This window comes from Syngnathoides biaculeatus, chromosome 22 (genome assembly GCF_019802595.1).
Source record: "Syngnathoides biaculeatus isolate LvHL_M chromosome 22, ASM1980259v1, whole genome shotgun sequence".
Lineage (NCBI taxonomy): Eukaryota > Metazoa > Chordata > Actinopteri > Syngnathiformes > Syngnathidae > Syngnathoides > Syngnathoides biaculeatus.
The window spans coordinates 2,619,390-2,634,357 of NC_084661.1; the positions used below are offsets into that span (position 1 = coordinate 2,619,390).

At 42.4% G+C, this 14,968-nt stretch overlaps 1 protein-coding gene across 2 annotated transcripts in view; it reads right to left on the reverse strand.

The window, feature by feature from the left end:
* LOC133495970 (signal transducer and activator of transcription 5B-like) overlaps positions 1 to 14,961 on the reverse strand; it is a 29,591-nt gene extending 14,630 nt beyond the window's left edge. For both annotated transcript variants that reach the window (XM_061811069.1, XM_061811068.1), the window contains exons 1-11: positions 14,032 to 14,961; positions 13,293 to 13,427; positions 10,387 to 10,543; positions 10,112 to 10,201; positions 9,763 to 9,940; positions 9,208 to 9,338; positions 5,348 to 5,499; positions 3,843 to 3,998; positions 3,451 to 3,630; positions 3,258 to 3,345; positions 1,662 to 1,784 (exon numbers count right to left, since the gene is read on the reverse strand). In XM_061811069.1, the coding sequence (XP_061667053.1) occupies positions 1,662 to 1,784; positions 3,258 to 3,345; positions 3,451 to 3,630; positions 3,843 to 3,998; positions 5,348 to 5,499; positions 9,208 to 9,338; positions 9,763 to 9,940; positions 10,112 to 10,201; positions 10,387 to 10,543; positions 13,293 to 13,420 (1,383 nt within the window). In that variant the 5' untranslated portion in view covers positions 13,421 to 13,427; positions 14,032 to 14,961. The remainder of the gene's footprint in view (positions 1 to 1,661; positions 1,785 to 3,257; positions 3,346 to 3,450; positions 3,631 to 3,842; positions 3,999 to 5,347; positions 5,500 to 9,207; positions 9,339 to 9,762; positions 9,941 to 10,111; positions 10,202 to 10,386; positions 10,544 to 13,292; positions 13,428 to 14,031) is intronic.
* Positions 14,962 to 14,968: the final 7 nt, after the last annotated feature.

A 14,968-nucleotide genomic window follows, 5' to 3' on the forward strand; every position in this document is an offset into this window, starting at 1 on the left:
TTTTACGGAGCCACTCCTTGGTTTTCCTGGCTGTGTGCTTCGGGTCATTGTCATGTTGAATGACCCAGCCACGCCCCATCTTCAATCCTCTGACTGAGGGAAAGAGGTTGTTCCCCAAAATCTCCCAATACATGGCCACGGTCACCCTCTCCTTAATACAGCGCAGTTGTCCTCTCCCATGTGCAGAACCCCCCCCCCAAAAGCATGATGCTACCACCCCCATGCTTCACATTCGGGATGGTATTCATCATTTGTCTTCCTTTAAACACCGTTAGTGGAATTATGACTAAAAAGTTAAATTTTTGTCTCAATTGACCGCAAAACTTTCTCCCATGACTCCTCTGTATGATCCAAATGGTCATTGGCAAACTTAAGGCAGGGCTTGACATGTGCTAGTTTAAGCAGGGGGACCTTCCGTGCCATGCATGATTTCAAACCATGACACCTTAGTGTATTACCAACAGTCACCTTGGAAACGGTGGTCCCAGCTCTTTTCAGGTCATTGACCAAGTCCTGTCATGTAGTCCTGGGCTGATTCATCACCTTTCCAAGGATCATTGAGACCCCACAAGGTGATATCTTGCATGGGGCTCCAGTCTGATTGAGATTAACAGTCATGTTCAGTTTCTTCCATTTTTATGCAGCTAATGACCTCAAACAGGTGGATCTTATTCAGGATAAAACATGGAGTGGAGGTGAACCTTTAAAGGCAGACAAACAGGTCTTTGAGGGTCAGAATTCTAGCTGATAGACAGGTGTTCAAATACTTATTTCCAGCTGTGTCACACAAATCATTAAAAAAAAAATCATACATTGTGATTTCTAGATTTTTCTTTTTAGATTATCTCTTTCACAGTGGACATGCAACTACGATGAAAATTTCAGCCCCCTCCATAATTTCCAAGTGGGAAAACTTGCAAAATAGCAGGGTGTTCAAATACTTATTTTCTTCATTGTATATATTACAGTATTCAGCAGTATTTAAATCACGTGCATGCATGCTACCGTATCCTTTAATCTAGTGTCGCTATACAGTAGCTATATGCTTTGCGGCGCTAAACATGTATGTAAATACTGTTTGGAGTGCATGTTTTGTGTCAATTATTTCTTTGCTCATTGTTTTTGTTGTTTCATTGTCTGTTGGTTGAGCTGTTCTATTTGACATGGTGTCATGATTTTGGTTTGGTGTGACACTGTGTGAGGTTGGCGTGTTGACTTGCTTCCACCAGTTGTATTGGTGGAAAAAAAAAAGTATAAGCTTGTTCTTCTGATTGCAAAAATAAAGGTACAATTGTTCCTTACTGTCTTGTGAAGTATTCCTCCATCTTCCCGATCAACCGTTACTGCTATTTCTTCATCAGATAAGGATAAATACGAGAAATCGGAGCTGGGCATAAATGGCGTCTCATGTAATCGAGCCTTTGTTGCGGCACAGTACATGTCGCATACGCCCACGTAGATCATGTGACTCGCGAAAATGGCAGCGCCCCTTAAAATTTGTAATTGTCGATAAAAATTTTGTCAAAACACTATTAAATGAGACATGATTTAGCATCACATTGTCAAAATAGGGCACATTACATTACATGACCTATTGGATACATCGTTCATGCAAACCACTGGATTTCTCCTTTAAAGGATGTTAAAAAATGTTTGCTTACTTTAACATGGAAGACCAGCTCATTGCTTCCAATGCTGAACTGTGATTCAAACAGAACTGTGAACTTTTCCTCAGTCACAGACTCTGCACCTCGACGGTCCGAACGCTTGATTCGCTTCAGAGACTAATCACATGGAGACAAATAATTATTCAGTAATTCAAGTTCATAATACATGCATGAACAGTGTTATAGTGTTAATAAAAGTCAAATAATTGAGCAATATGTCCCAATAGAAAATGGCTAAATGGCCATCCTCCTTTTAAGCAGGGAAGTACTCTGATTCCACTCGTCTGTAATACAGTAACACATCTTACTTGTGCTGGGAATAGCTTGGCTTTAACAACATCAGCATCACCACCATCATTCATAATCTATTTCCAATAGCACTTGTTCTCATAGGGTCACAGGTGATCCAGAGCCTATCAAGAGCAAGAGGTGGGATACCCCTCTGGAGCAAAGCCATATGGACTGGTCACCAATCACTCACGGCACAAACAATTGACGCTAACATTTAAATGTATAGACAATTTAGTCTTCAATTAACATAACATGGAAGATAAGGCAAAGTTTTTTTGGGGGGTGGGAAATGTGACAGGAAACCCCAGTACTGTAAGAAAAGTCAAGCAAGCCTGGGGGAGAATATGCAAACTCCAACCTTGAGCAAAGATTCCAACTTCAAACCTCAGGACTGTGAGAGAAATATTAAACCCAGTCTATCATGATGCATCACATCATTCACTCAAAAAAACAAAATTTTAATTTATGGATCAAATGAAATTCACCTCACAGTTCTGCTTATCAACACGAGGGTCGCAGGAGTGCTGGAGCCCATCCCAGCCGTCACTGGGCGGGAGGCAGGGGACACCCTGAACTGGTGAGCAGCCAATCGCAGGGCACATGGAAACACAACAGTTGCACTCACAATCACACCTAGGGGCAATTTATAGTCTCCAATGAGTGCATGTTTTTGGGATGTGGGAGGAAACAGGAGTGCCCGGAGAAAACCCACACAGGCACGGGGAGAACATGCAAACTCCACACAAGCGGCGCCAGGATTTTAACCCCGGTCCTCAAAACTGTGAGGCCAACACTCAGGTGTGCCACCATGCTGGCAAAGTAGAGTGAAAGAAATAGTTAATCCATAGTCCAAGCGATGATCCAGCATCAAGTTGAGGGAAGATCTTGCTACAAAATATGTAGTCAATATCAACAGTGCAAACAACTGTGGGTGTGACCGAAAATAGTGACTTCAAATTTGTTTCAAACTTGTGTTGAAAAATAAGTAACATTTACCGTATGTTGACCCTTCTTTGGAATTTTACCATTTTAAGCATAGTTTTTAGGTGAAAAATTCCTTCGAAATAATCACGGCCGTAATCCACTAGCAATGTGAATTCACGTAGCAAATGTGAGTCGCTAAGAGAACCTTTAGTCATTACTTTTACAATATGTATGAATTATAACAAGTTATGACAATACTGACAGCTTAGAACTGTAGAATGCGCTTGGATAAAGCATTCCATTTAATTATTTTGCAATGAACTGCTTTATGACATTTCATTATAAACATGAAACATCTTTAAATTGGAAACCTACCATATTTCTGAAGTTTGCACTGAGAGTGCTTGTGGCCTGGTGATACTCCATCACACAGTTGTTGTTCAGGATTTCACCACTGCTTTCACTACAAAAGCGCATGGGGGCAAAAGTGAATCAGAGATTATTATCGAGCACCTGTACTTTAGTCTTTGAGCCTTAAGAAAGTCTGCACTTCAGAGTTAGGTCTCACCTGTGTGTACTTTCATTTTTGAGTAGAGCTTTGGCCTGTTGCTCACTAACAATCACAGCCTTTACTTGAGGTGGATTCATGTGGACATTGAGCTTTCCTCCCACCAGAAGTCGCACTGTTGCTGCAAACTTGGTGTGGGTTCGTAACACTTGGGGTGGTTGCTTTTCAATGATGAAGGTGCTAAACAGAGGAGAGTATACAAACAAGTAAATTATCGAAAGAAAATGAGGCAGACAACCATAGCCATTTGAATGACCTTTTTAATAATCCACAAGACAGTGACATCCATTATAAAAATTGATTTTAAAAATCCAACCATGCCTTGTGTACCAGTCATTTGCCTTTCAATGGAATTCCACATAGTTAAGTAAGGGATCAGGTGTGGTTTTCACCTCGTGACCAAGGCTGAGATGATATCAGTTATGTCCGTATTGAGTTTGTTCAGTAGATCTTCCATGGGACCTGGAAGAGGAAGCTGTTGAGTAAGATGCTCACAGCGTCGAATCTGCTGCCGATTTGTCCAGATCAGATCAGCCAGCTTTTCACACCTACAGGACATTGTCATTAAATGCTGCAGTCAAACATTTGTACAATTAGACTGCAGTATATATTTGTACAATTTAGAGCTGGGCGATATAGACAATATTTCATGTCTCCATATTCATGCCGGATATCTCAATAATGATGTGATAATGCTAAGATTTCTTTTATCCATTTTTTTTTATTTATAAACGCAAACTAATTCAAAAGGATGTGGAAAGTGTTTTTTTTTTTAAATTAGAGCACACTGACAGTCGTTAACATTTAAAAAGTCAGCAATAAACAAAAGAATGAAAGAAAAAAAAAATTAGAACTTACAGTTGTCAGGGAAAAAGGACATCTTGATATAGAGTCTTGAGTTCAAAATTCATATTTATAAAAATTGACTGATAGACTGAAGTACTGTTCAGTGTCTGGCTCGAGCACAAGTCCGTGGTTGTGGCAAAATAATCCAATTTCACAGAGCTTGGATTCAACATTCATTTTACTTTTATTTTGAAGTTGTGTAACCACCGCTTGATTAAAATATGACCGGGATGGTATTTTGTAACATTTGGCCAGAGTATGAAGCATTTTCTGGAAGGCATGTTTTGTGCCTGTGACTAAGTATCATGTCTTTTGCAATGTAGTAAGCTATAGGTGCTGTAATGTATCTGTGCCTGGTGGACATTGACTCATATGGCGTAACGCAACTGAACGCGTCAGGCATTGAACTTTGTTTAGGCATCGCTTGGGATGTCACAATTTTTCTCATTGCGCTACACATCTAGTACGTGGTGATGTTTCAAAAAGTGAAAAGTGTTCATTGTGCTACCTTGTGTCAAAACAATTTTCTTAATGTCCTCAACAAAACCTTCCTCTCCTGGAAATCCTCTTTTCTAAAGCCAAAATACCTCCAAAACACTCACGACTACTCATTCTTGCCTACTAAATCTATTGAAGCAGATACTGCACAAGCTTACTTTCAGGACATCTTTTTTGAGTGAGTCTGTTTTTTCTCCTAGAGTGGGTGTAATATTTATGAGTGCCCGGCCCGCCCTTCGCCAATTGTCATTGGCTGGCTTTAGCTGTTGATCAACGCAAGACTTGAAAGGATGTATATGGTTGTTTGGCCTGAGCTGTACATGCGGGGCGAGCGTGAAAAGTACACACATTTGGTGTGATGACGTTTAAATTTTTAGTATTAATATGAATGTTTATATCTAGATAAAGATATGATAATGATATATTGCCCTGCTCTGGTACAAATAGACTAAAGTGTGGGTGAAGAAAGCAATGCCAAAAAAAAAAAAAAAACATACTGTATTTTTAAGTTGCCAGTCAAAAGCAAGCCAAATGACTTCTGTGAAGTCCATACCAGGACTGGAGAATATCTAGTCCTCCCTCATGAGGACCTCCGTTGCCAGCTAACTGCTGCCTCCTCTTCCACTGAATGAGCTCCTCATCAAGAATCAAAGTTTGCTGTTTCCTCAGAAGGGCCAGGGTCTTTTGATGTTGTTCTGACAGGTCCTGCAGACAACCAGTATGCCGTTCACTGAGAACACTCGAAAAATAATCACTGAATGAAATGATAGTGTTAGAGATTGTCATGACCTGTGCTCTTTGAAGGTCACATTTGTACCAATTTTGTACTTCATCATGCATTTGCATCTCGTTTACTTGCTATATAATTTCAGAAGCCTTGCTTTCTCCTTCACATGTGTTCCTCCCAATTGGATGGGAACCCACACTAATGTGTTCCACCTACACTTCATTGCCTTCCCCAACTTTGTGCATTTCTTCATTGTCTTCCAGGCCAGCAACCTTTACCAGTTTGAAATGTGTGACAACCCCATTTCAGGTGTATAACCATGGTTCCATCATTGTTTGTCAGATTTGAACTCCCTTTGAGGTGACCTTCGGATCATTGCCAGTTCAATCATCTCTTGTTGTCTTTGTCATACTATTGAGTCCACCAGCTGTGGACCTGACAGTCATGGGAAACAAGTTGAAAGGAGGTCTACTCATATTACCATGTAAAGCTTCTCGGCAAAATTTGCTAGACAACTGGAAAAAAATCCAAACATAGTGAAACATGATGGTGACCCACAGGTCTGAAGAATCATGGAAAATCACTTCACTAGAACAACAGGGATCTCCTTTGATGCGCGCCTTGCATCTGAGATACTTGATAAAGAGCAGGGATGCATTAACTATGATAAATTTGTGTCTGGGAAAGAAATTGACCCCTCCGTAGAAATTTCGTCATCCACGTCGCTGACCAATCAGAGGCCAGAGATCTGCATAAACCACGCCCCCTTTTTGGACCTGCAGTTTTCTCAGACAACGTTGTATTGTCCAGTATAGCTTTTGGTAGCGTTTTATCGCGTATTTGGGTTCTTTAACAATAGATATGGTTAAGAGGTGTAGTCACGGACTTTATAATAGTGACGACAGGTATCCTGAAAGGCTAGTTTGTGGAGTTCAATTCGTACCCTTTCCAAAACTGAAGACCCAGTACGAAAAATGTCTTTGATGGATAAACCTTTGTGGAAGACCGCATGATCAACTGAATCCATCAACTGGAACAGATATATTTGCACGAAGGTAAGCCCTATTTTTGATTTTCAATACGTGTCTCATATAAATGAATTAGCAGTTCTTCGCTTGCATAATATAGCTACGTGTGAATGATTCACACACTTGATGTGTGTTGAGCGATATTTTGCGATGATCTGACTGCACAAACGTGTCTCTGTTCGGTGGCTCCCAAGCTAAGCTAAACCGGACTTTGTTAGCACGAAGGTATGCCCTATATTTGATTTTCAATACATGTCTCATATAAATGAATTAGCAGTTCTTTGCTTGCATAACATAGCTAAGTGTGAATGATTGACACACTTGATCTGTGTTGAGCGATATTTTGCGATGATCTGACTGCACAAACGTGTCCCTTTGTTCGCGGCTAATTAGCTAAGCTAAACCGGACTAGCAGTCCTAAAAGCCTTCGACGTGCACCGAGACACCAAGACTGAAGGAAGGATGTTTGAGGACACTAAAGTAGTGATTGTCGTACTCGGTCGGGACTTACCTAGGTTCGGCACTAATTCAAGAATAATTATTGAGGGGAGCGCGTGACGTTACACAAAGAAAACGAGAGAAACAACTCGTAAATCAAGCCTCGCCTTCTTTTCCTTCATACGGCGGTTCACAAACGGCTATACAGATACATACACAGATTCTGCACACAAGTGTGATATGTAATACGAAAATAGGAAACTGTCAATGACGAATTCGTCTTTGGGTTATAATATATTATATTATGTGGCTTCTCGGTCTTCCTCTGACTCTGGAAAGATCTCGGGCTCATATCAATGGTTTCTCTGTCGATATGCATGTAAATTCCATTGAAATACCCCTCGCTGAAATACTTGAAGCCCTGCTGTCTGCTTTTCAACGATATTTCACTGTTAGCTAAGAATGCGAGTGAGAAATCAGCCGGTAAAATGGACAATTTCACTCTAGTCTTTTCTTCCTGCGCCGCCCTTTTTGCTAATTGTTTGTCTGACGTAGGCGCACGTGGCATGATGTCACTTCAGGAGGCGTGGTTAAGTGCCCAGTACGGAGGGGTCAATTCTATGGATTAATATATTCTAGAGTGGTGCCGGAAATCTGGCATAGTGATTTTTTTTTCTTTTGTGTTAAAGACTGATTTCTAGAGTGCAACTAATTTCAGCCACTCACATTTTGTCCAGGTGTTACTCAATGTCTCGTCCCTGGTTTCTTTCATTTCTTGTTGGTTCATTGGTTGTCTGTGCATGTCAAGTGTCATTGTTTATTCCCGTTTTCCTGTCCATGCCCATACAATTGTCCTTATCCTGTCAGTTGTCCGTTATGATTTGTATTAGGTTTTGTTTGTTATTTTGATGATTAGTTGTTTGACTCTGTTGAGTTTGCAGTTTTTGAGATTCCAGGACTCCTGCCTTGCTTCCTGCACTTGGGTCCTCTGCATTTTTTTTTTTTTTTTTTAAATCTGGCCTTCACTAGCCCCAACCATGACATTATCTTCTCTCTCTCTCTCTCTCCCAATCACTCACTCACTCACACACACACACACACACACACACACACACACACACGGCCCGCCTCCATGGAGTTTGCATGTTCTCCCAGTGCCCGTGGGGTTTTTCTCTGGGCACTCTGTTTTTATCCCACATCCCAAAAATATGCATTAATGGGAAACTCTAAATTGCCCTGAGGTGATTGTGAGTGCGAATCTTGTCTGTCAGTATGTACGCTCGCTGGCAACCAGTTCAGGGTCAGGCATGAGGATTTCGGCAAATACGGTAACCGATTTTCGGTTCTGTTGATTTTTGTCCTGGGAAACGGTGGGAAACGATTTTTCGGTTCCCATTGATAATGCTCATGGGAACCTTTTTTTTATATGTACTTCAAAATAAAGCCCTAGCAGGCATGAGCATTTTGTCTTTTACGCCTAGCAACCGACATGTTTGACTAGCGTTTGAGTGACCCGGATATGAATAACTCGACCTTGCGCATGCGTAGCGCAGAAGCGGAAACCGGTGCTGTTTGTAAACCACACTGACAAAGCTGGGCGTTTTAATCATTAAAAATAAAGGGGTTCATGTAGAATCGTTTTATACAGATTGTTGTATTTCGTTGAGAACTTGTTTTACATTCCCACATCCCAGAGATCTGGGAAACAGACTTTTGGTTCCGTGTTTTCTCAGGCTGGGTAACGACACGGTAACGGAACGATCGTTTCCGTGAAATGCTCATGCCTGCAGGGTGTACCCTGCCATCTACCCAATGACAGCTGGGATAGGCTCTAGCACAACCGCAACCCTTGTGAGGATGATCGGCTCAGAAAATGGAGGGATAGATGGATAATTTGTAGCCCTTTTCAGACTGATAAACGCCAATTACTGTATTTCTTTATTTTTATGAAATTTATTAGGCTTGTCGCTTTTTTACATCTTTTGTCCAATTTGACGTGAGAATATTCAATATTGTTTTTTCTTCAATAAATGAAATCACAATTTAAAAACAGCCTTTTAAGTTTGGTCATATTTGTCTGATATTTATATTGGTTTGATGATCTTAAAGTGGGGAAATTCTGTAGTAGTATAAGAACTTGAGAAGGCGATACTTGATGACATACAATACTACAATACTTTTTCAAAGCACTGTAAATGATATGATGTTGAAAAGTCATACAAGCCTGTATTTCTGTAATGTGCTGGCCTCTCTGGCGAGCCAGGCCTCCACAGTGGCCCTCTTGCTTTGCAGCGTGGTTTCCCGTTGGGTGCGTTCAGTTGGAGGCAGGGAGTTCAGACTGCTCAGCTGGGCTGACCAAATGGAAGCAGAATTAAAGCCATGATTAAAATAAATAAATCTCAAGGTGGGAAGGAAAAGCACTCTTGGTTTAGTTATTTAACTGTAAATGATTCAGTGAAAAGCTGAAGCTTTCCTTATTTGTTTTATAAATCTGTCCTCGTCAAATGATGAGTCTGCATGTCTGGATTGAGCAAAGATGTGAGAGGGAATTACAAAATTAAATAAAAGACGTGAGCAAAGAGAATGAGACTGCTGACACAAGAACTTTTGCTTTAAAAATTGTGCCATCTGTAAGGAAGAAGGGTTGGGAAAAAATGATACTTTATAAGTATCAAAAATAAAATTGCAAAAACAGTTAAAACTCATAACCGCGTTAAAGAAAGTTGACACTCAAACAATAAGCAGTAGGATAGCTGTTCGAGTGCAAGTGCATACCCTGAAGGCGCAGGTTCTCTTGGTACTGGATGATGAAGTACTCTTGGCTGTGTTGCAACTTTCTCAGTTCATTCTCAGTCTCCTGTGTGGCTAATCGGAGTTCCTCGAAGGCCTGATTGATCTGCTGATGGCGCTGGGAGAGACTGTCTATGGCCTGCCCCCCACTTATACAATTTGCCTGAACACAAAACATTGTAATTGTTATATGGGGAATTCAAAGTGCTGCATACAGAACACTGCAATAATAGTTAGGACTCAGGAGAACATCCCTTCACAACTATTTGCAATTTTATTTTTGAGAGTGGAAGTCGAACCTTTCGGTTCATGGCTTGTTTCAACACTTACTTACATTTGAAGCTTCTTGAACCAGTCGCTGTTCGGAACACAGGATGTGTTTGATGCAGCGCACTAGCTCCAAAGGACAGCGGTCATATGTGCTCTGCATTCACAATTAGTCAAAGAGGGAATGTTTCCAACATTCATACTTTTACAGTAACGTAGGGACTTTGGTACAGATCATAAAAGACAAAGAGGAACTCAGCCTTTATTGGCTCTTAGTTTTGACAATCATTTTGTTACTTTACATGTAAGATTACTCTGGGATGATCAGTTTTGCAAGTTTACCTTTAGCTGGTTTGCATAGTGTCCCAGCTTGATCTTAAGAAGAAAGCCATCCTCTCCCCCCTGAACCTGGGCTTTCTTCTGAAGCTCTGCCACCAGGTTATCTAGAAGATGCTTGGCTTTGGCTTCTTCTGCTGGGTTGCCCAACTCCACTGAATCCCTTTAAACGCACATCATATTTTAGGTCGCAGCAGAACACACTTCTCTCACACATTTCTCATGTTCTATTCCATGAGTAATGAGAAAGAGTTGGTGGAAAAAAATTAAGTATGGAAACATTAAGTATGGAAATTTCAAACACCCCTGAAGTTCTGCTGTGCAGAAATCAATGTTTTCAGTAAAATCCATCCATCCATCTTCTACCGGTTTTCCGGTTCGGGTTTTGGGGGTAGTAGCTTTAGCAGTGATGCCTAGACTTCCCTTTCCCCAGCCACTTCATCCAGCTCTTCCGGAGGGATCCCGAGGTGATTCCCAGAACAGCCGAGATACATAGTTTCTCCAGCGTGTCCTGGGTTGTCCCCAGGTTTTCTTACCGGTGGGATGTGCCCAAAATACCTCAAAAGGCATACGTCTGGGAGGAGAGATACAAGTCTGAGATCACCAAACTGGATCCCCTCTATGTCTGGGTTGTGTGTGGCAGTGGCACTCTGAGGCACTGAGGATAAACTGCACTTTTATTTTTCTAATTAGAAGAACAAGCCTCCACTTTTTTTTTCCCCCCACCACAACGACCAGTGGCAGCAAGTCACCAGTCAATATGCCATCCTCACTCACAGTGTCACACCAAACCAAAATCATTACACCACAGCAAACAGAACAGCACATCTAGTAGACAACAAAACAACCAGAACAATGAGGGAAGAAATAACTGAAACAAAACATCCACTTCAAACACTATTTATGTACGTTTAGCGCAACAAGACATGCTGGGAGCGCCTCCAGCCTCCCAGTGATGCTACAATACGCCAGCTCAAACTGCATGGTAGCATGCATGCTATTTAAAAAGGCAGGGGGAGCAAAACTGAGTTGGGTTGTAATTTAATGAAATATGTAACAATGTATGTAAACAGGGAGTTTTTAACAATGTACGTACTTACATTATTTTTTCCATTTATCCTCATCCACAAATCCATCAAAGTCCTCATCTTCTGTATAATAAACAGCTAGGAAACATCTCCATCAAGGTTCCCAGGTTCCCTTTCGGCATTGTCAGAGTCAGTCTCGTTGTGGCTGAGTGCAGGAGGGGAGGAGTGGCCTTGGGCTCGGGGCCAGCAGACCAGTATGGAGCAAGGCCACTACTACGGAGCAATGCAAGCTGGTGGTCCAGGAGGTATGTCAGGAAGAGGAAGCAAAAAAGTGCACCCAAGCTGTGTCGCAGACCAATCAAGGGCAGTGGTTTGCGTGGGAAGGAGTGGAGGCAAGGAAGATAACCTGGAAAGAGCTTTGGAGGATGGGGGTATTCAGGGCAAACTTTACCATCAAAGCTGTATATGACGTCTTGCCTTCTCCAACGAACCTAAACCAGTGGTATGCCAAAGATCCCAAGTGCCTGTTATGCCGAACTCCTGCAACATTGAAGCACATCCTGGTTGGTTGCAAAACCAGCCTCACTCAAGGCCGTTACACCTGGTGACACAACCAAGTGCTGAAGTGTCTCGCTGGTGTTCTGGAGAACCAGCAGATGAGGGTGAACGCCCTCCCACCCTTATCTGCCAACTGACAACCAAGGCTGTTTGTCCGTGAGGAAGAGAGCTAAACCGGCCACACCAACAAGTCAGCAGACAGCGGAGAGTTGGGCAGTGCACGAGACCGGAGGCTGCTGGTAGAAGCTCTGCTTTCCCTCTGAGATTGCATCTACCACCCTACGATCAGATCTAGTGCTTTGGTATGCCTCTCTCAAGCTCATCTACATCATTGAGCTCACAGTGCCCTGGGAGGGGCCAGTCAAGGAGGCGTATGAGCGGAAGCGGCTGAAAGTATACAGAACTTGCGGCCGAAGGCTGGAGAGAAGAGGTACGCCCGGTGGAAGTTGGCTGCAGAGGGTTTATAGCCTCTTCAACATTCAGGCTACTCAGAGAGATGGGAGTCTGAGAAAAGGCCCATCGGCAGGCAGTCAGAGATCTCTCCATGGCGGTGAAAAAGGCCAGCTTGTAGTTGTGGATGAAGAAAATTGATGCCACCTAGGGGGTGATCCTGGGAGGCTGGGATTCACTGCTGAACCCTCTCGAGAGTGTTATGGGCCTGTCAGCAAAACACTTGATGACGGAAGGAAGCCCACTTGATAACCCGTAGGATGCCATTACTTATTTGAACATCCCAGAGAGCCTTATCGGAGCCAAAATATGCATGAATAGACGGATATTAACATCTAGTCCTACATAATACACCTTGCAGCTGCTCAATTCCCATGTTTCTCCGCCATTTGATCATTTGCAATTTAAATGGATGTCCTTAAGCGCATCTCTTCGTTCATGGCATTTTAATAGGTAATGCTCTCAGTCAGTCAGGCGGAGCGCTCATCAAACTCATACAAAAACATTTACAGATTTTGGGATTTGGTGCGGACATAAGGCGCTCCTCACTATAAGGCACCGTGTCCATATTGGAGAAAATGTAAGACTTTTTAGTGTGCCTTATGGTCTTGAAAATACAGTGTGTGGATTTGGACACTTAAGCCCCCCACTGAAGGTCTAAATCCAAAATGCACTGCATTTGACACATTATAACAATGTCTTTGTGATTCAATCGGCTACTCACTAAATTACCAAGCGGTGTACAAAAAGTAATGCAGTTTTTGGGTCCAACACTCAATTGGTACTGTGTTTTTTTTTTTTTTTTTTACCCCTGAATATATGTTTGAAGGAGCTTTGTAAAATTTATTTATTGTTTGGAACATAAATTGAAATTACCATAATTGGCTCTCAATCCACTGGGCCAAGTAGTGCCGCACCTCAATAGGAAAGTGCTGGCCATACAGTGCCTGCATCTGATGTAAAGCATCACCCTGCAGCTGCTGGGCTTGGATCCACATGGACATGGTGCTCCTGGAGTTGGGGGGTATACAGCAAAGAATGGAAGAAAAGCAAAACAGGGAAAATTTTGATTTGTTTTTTAAGTTCGGGTTGTACAATAGAAGTTAAAAAGCACTACTTTCACTTTTTATGAAACAGATTTTTGGATGTTGCTTCGAAAAGCGATGAAAAGTTTTTATTAGCTTGGAAAGTTCAGATTTGTATCTAAATAGTTATCAAAATTTGGCTCTTTTCAAATTAACGTGTGTTCCACAAAGGAGAGATTGTAATTGGTCTGCTTCTCATTAAGTTGGATGGATGTTTTAGCTTTGAGCTTGCTAACGTGAGTGTTGATGCACCCCAGGAATGCCCCGCAATTGACAACCAAAAACAGTACATTACATTCAATATCCGGATGTTAAGATATCGAGCTTTGTATTCATAGTGGGGGGATTTTGAGCTGCCCATATTTAACTTTTTAATTTGGGTGGGACTTGAGAAAGTGCGCTACGCTAGCTAGCGAAAGTGTGCTAGCATCGAAGAGCTCAGTGATAAAGCTGTCAAGTTCAAGCACACGATCAAAACTCTCAACTCCCTAAGGCCACATGCAACTTTTATGGGTGCGAATCAAGCTCACCTTTTAAAGGCAGCAGAACAGCTCACAGACAGTCCAACACGCAAAAACAACTTCTAAACGTCACAATGTTTGACGTAGGCACTCCATTCTGCAAAACCAGCTGTTGCAGGAACAAGCTGTCAAGCTTCCTTTTCCATCTTTCAAAATAGAATGCATTAGCTCTTTCTTAGCTTCACCAAAATTATTAATGGTTTATGTTTACATTTGACTTTCTGACAAAAAAATATGCTCTCTAGTTGTTGCACGGCGGCACGGTGAGCAGCTTGTAAAGCGTTGGCTTCACAGTTCTGATGTCCCGGTTCAATCCCTGACACGCTTGTGTGAAGTTTGCATGTTCTCCCCGTGTCTGCGTGGGTTTCCTCCGGGTAATCCGGTTTCCTCCCACTTTCCAAAAACATGGAACATTAATTGGACACTCGAAATTGCCGCTAGCTGTGAATGTGAGTGCGGCTGTTTGTCTCAATGTGCCCTGCGATTGGCTGGCAACCAGTTCAGGGTGTACCCCGCCTCCTGCCCGTCCTGATAGCCTCCAGCACACCCCGCAACCCTCGTGAGGATAAGCAGTGAAGAAAGTGGATGGATGGATAGTTGTTGCAGTCCGACCAGATTTTTTTCCTGCTTCAACGCTGACAGTGCTCCGTCTACAGGTGTGGGCTATGATACTTAAATGTGTCCGCCATATTGAATGTGTCAAGCCAACCAATCATCCATTTTCTGAGTCGCTTATCCTCACGAGAGTCGCGGGGGAGCTGGAGCCAATCCCAGCTGTCATTGGACAGGCGGCGGGGTACATTCTGAACTGGTTGGCAGGCAATCGCAGGGCACATAGAGACAGTCACACTCACAATCACTCCAAGGGGAATTTCCCCAATGAATGCACGATTTTGGGATGTTAGAGATAACCGGAGTGCCCGGAGAAAACCCACGCATTGGAGAG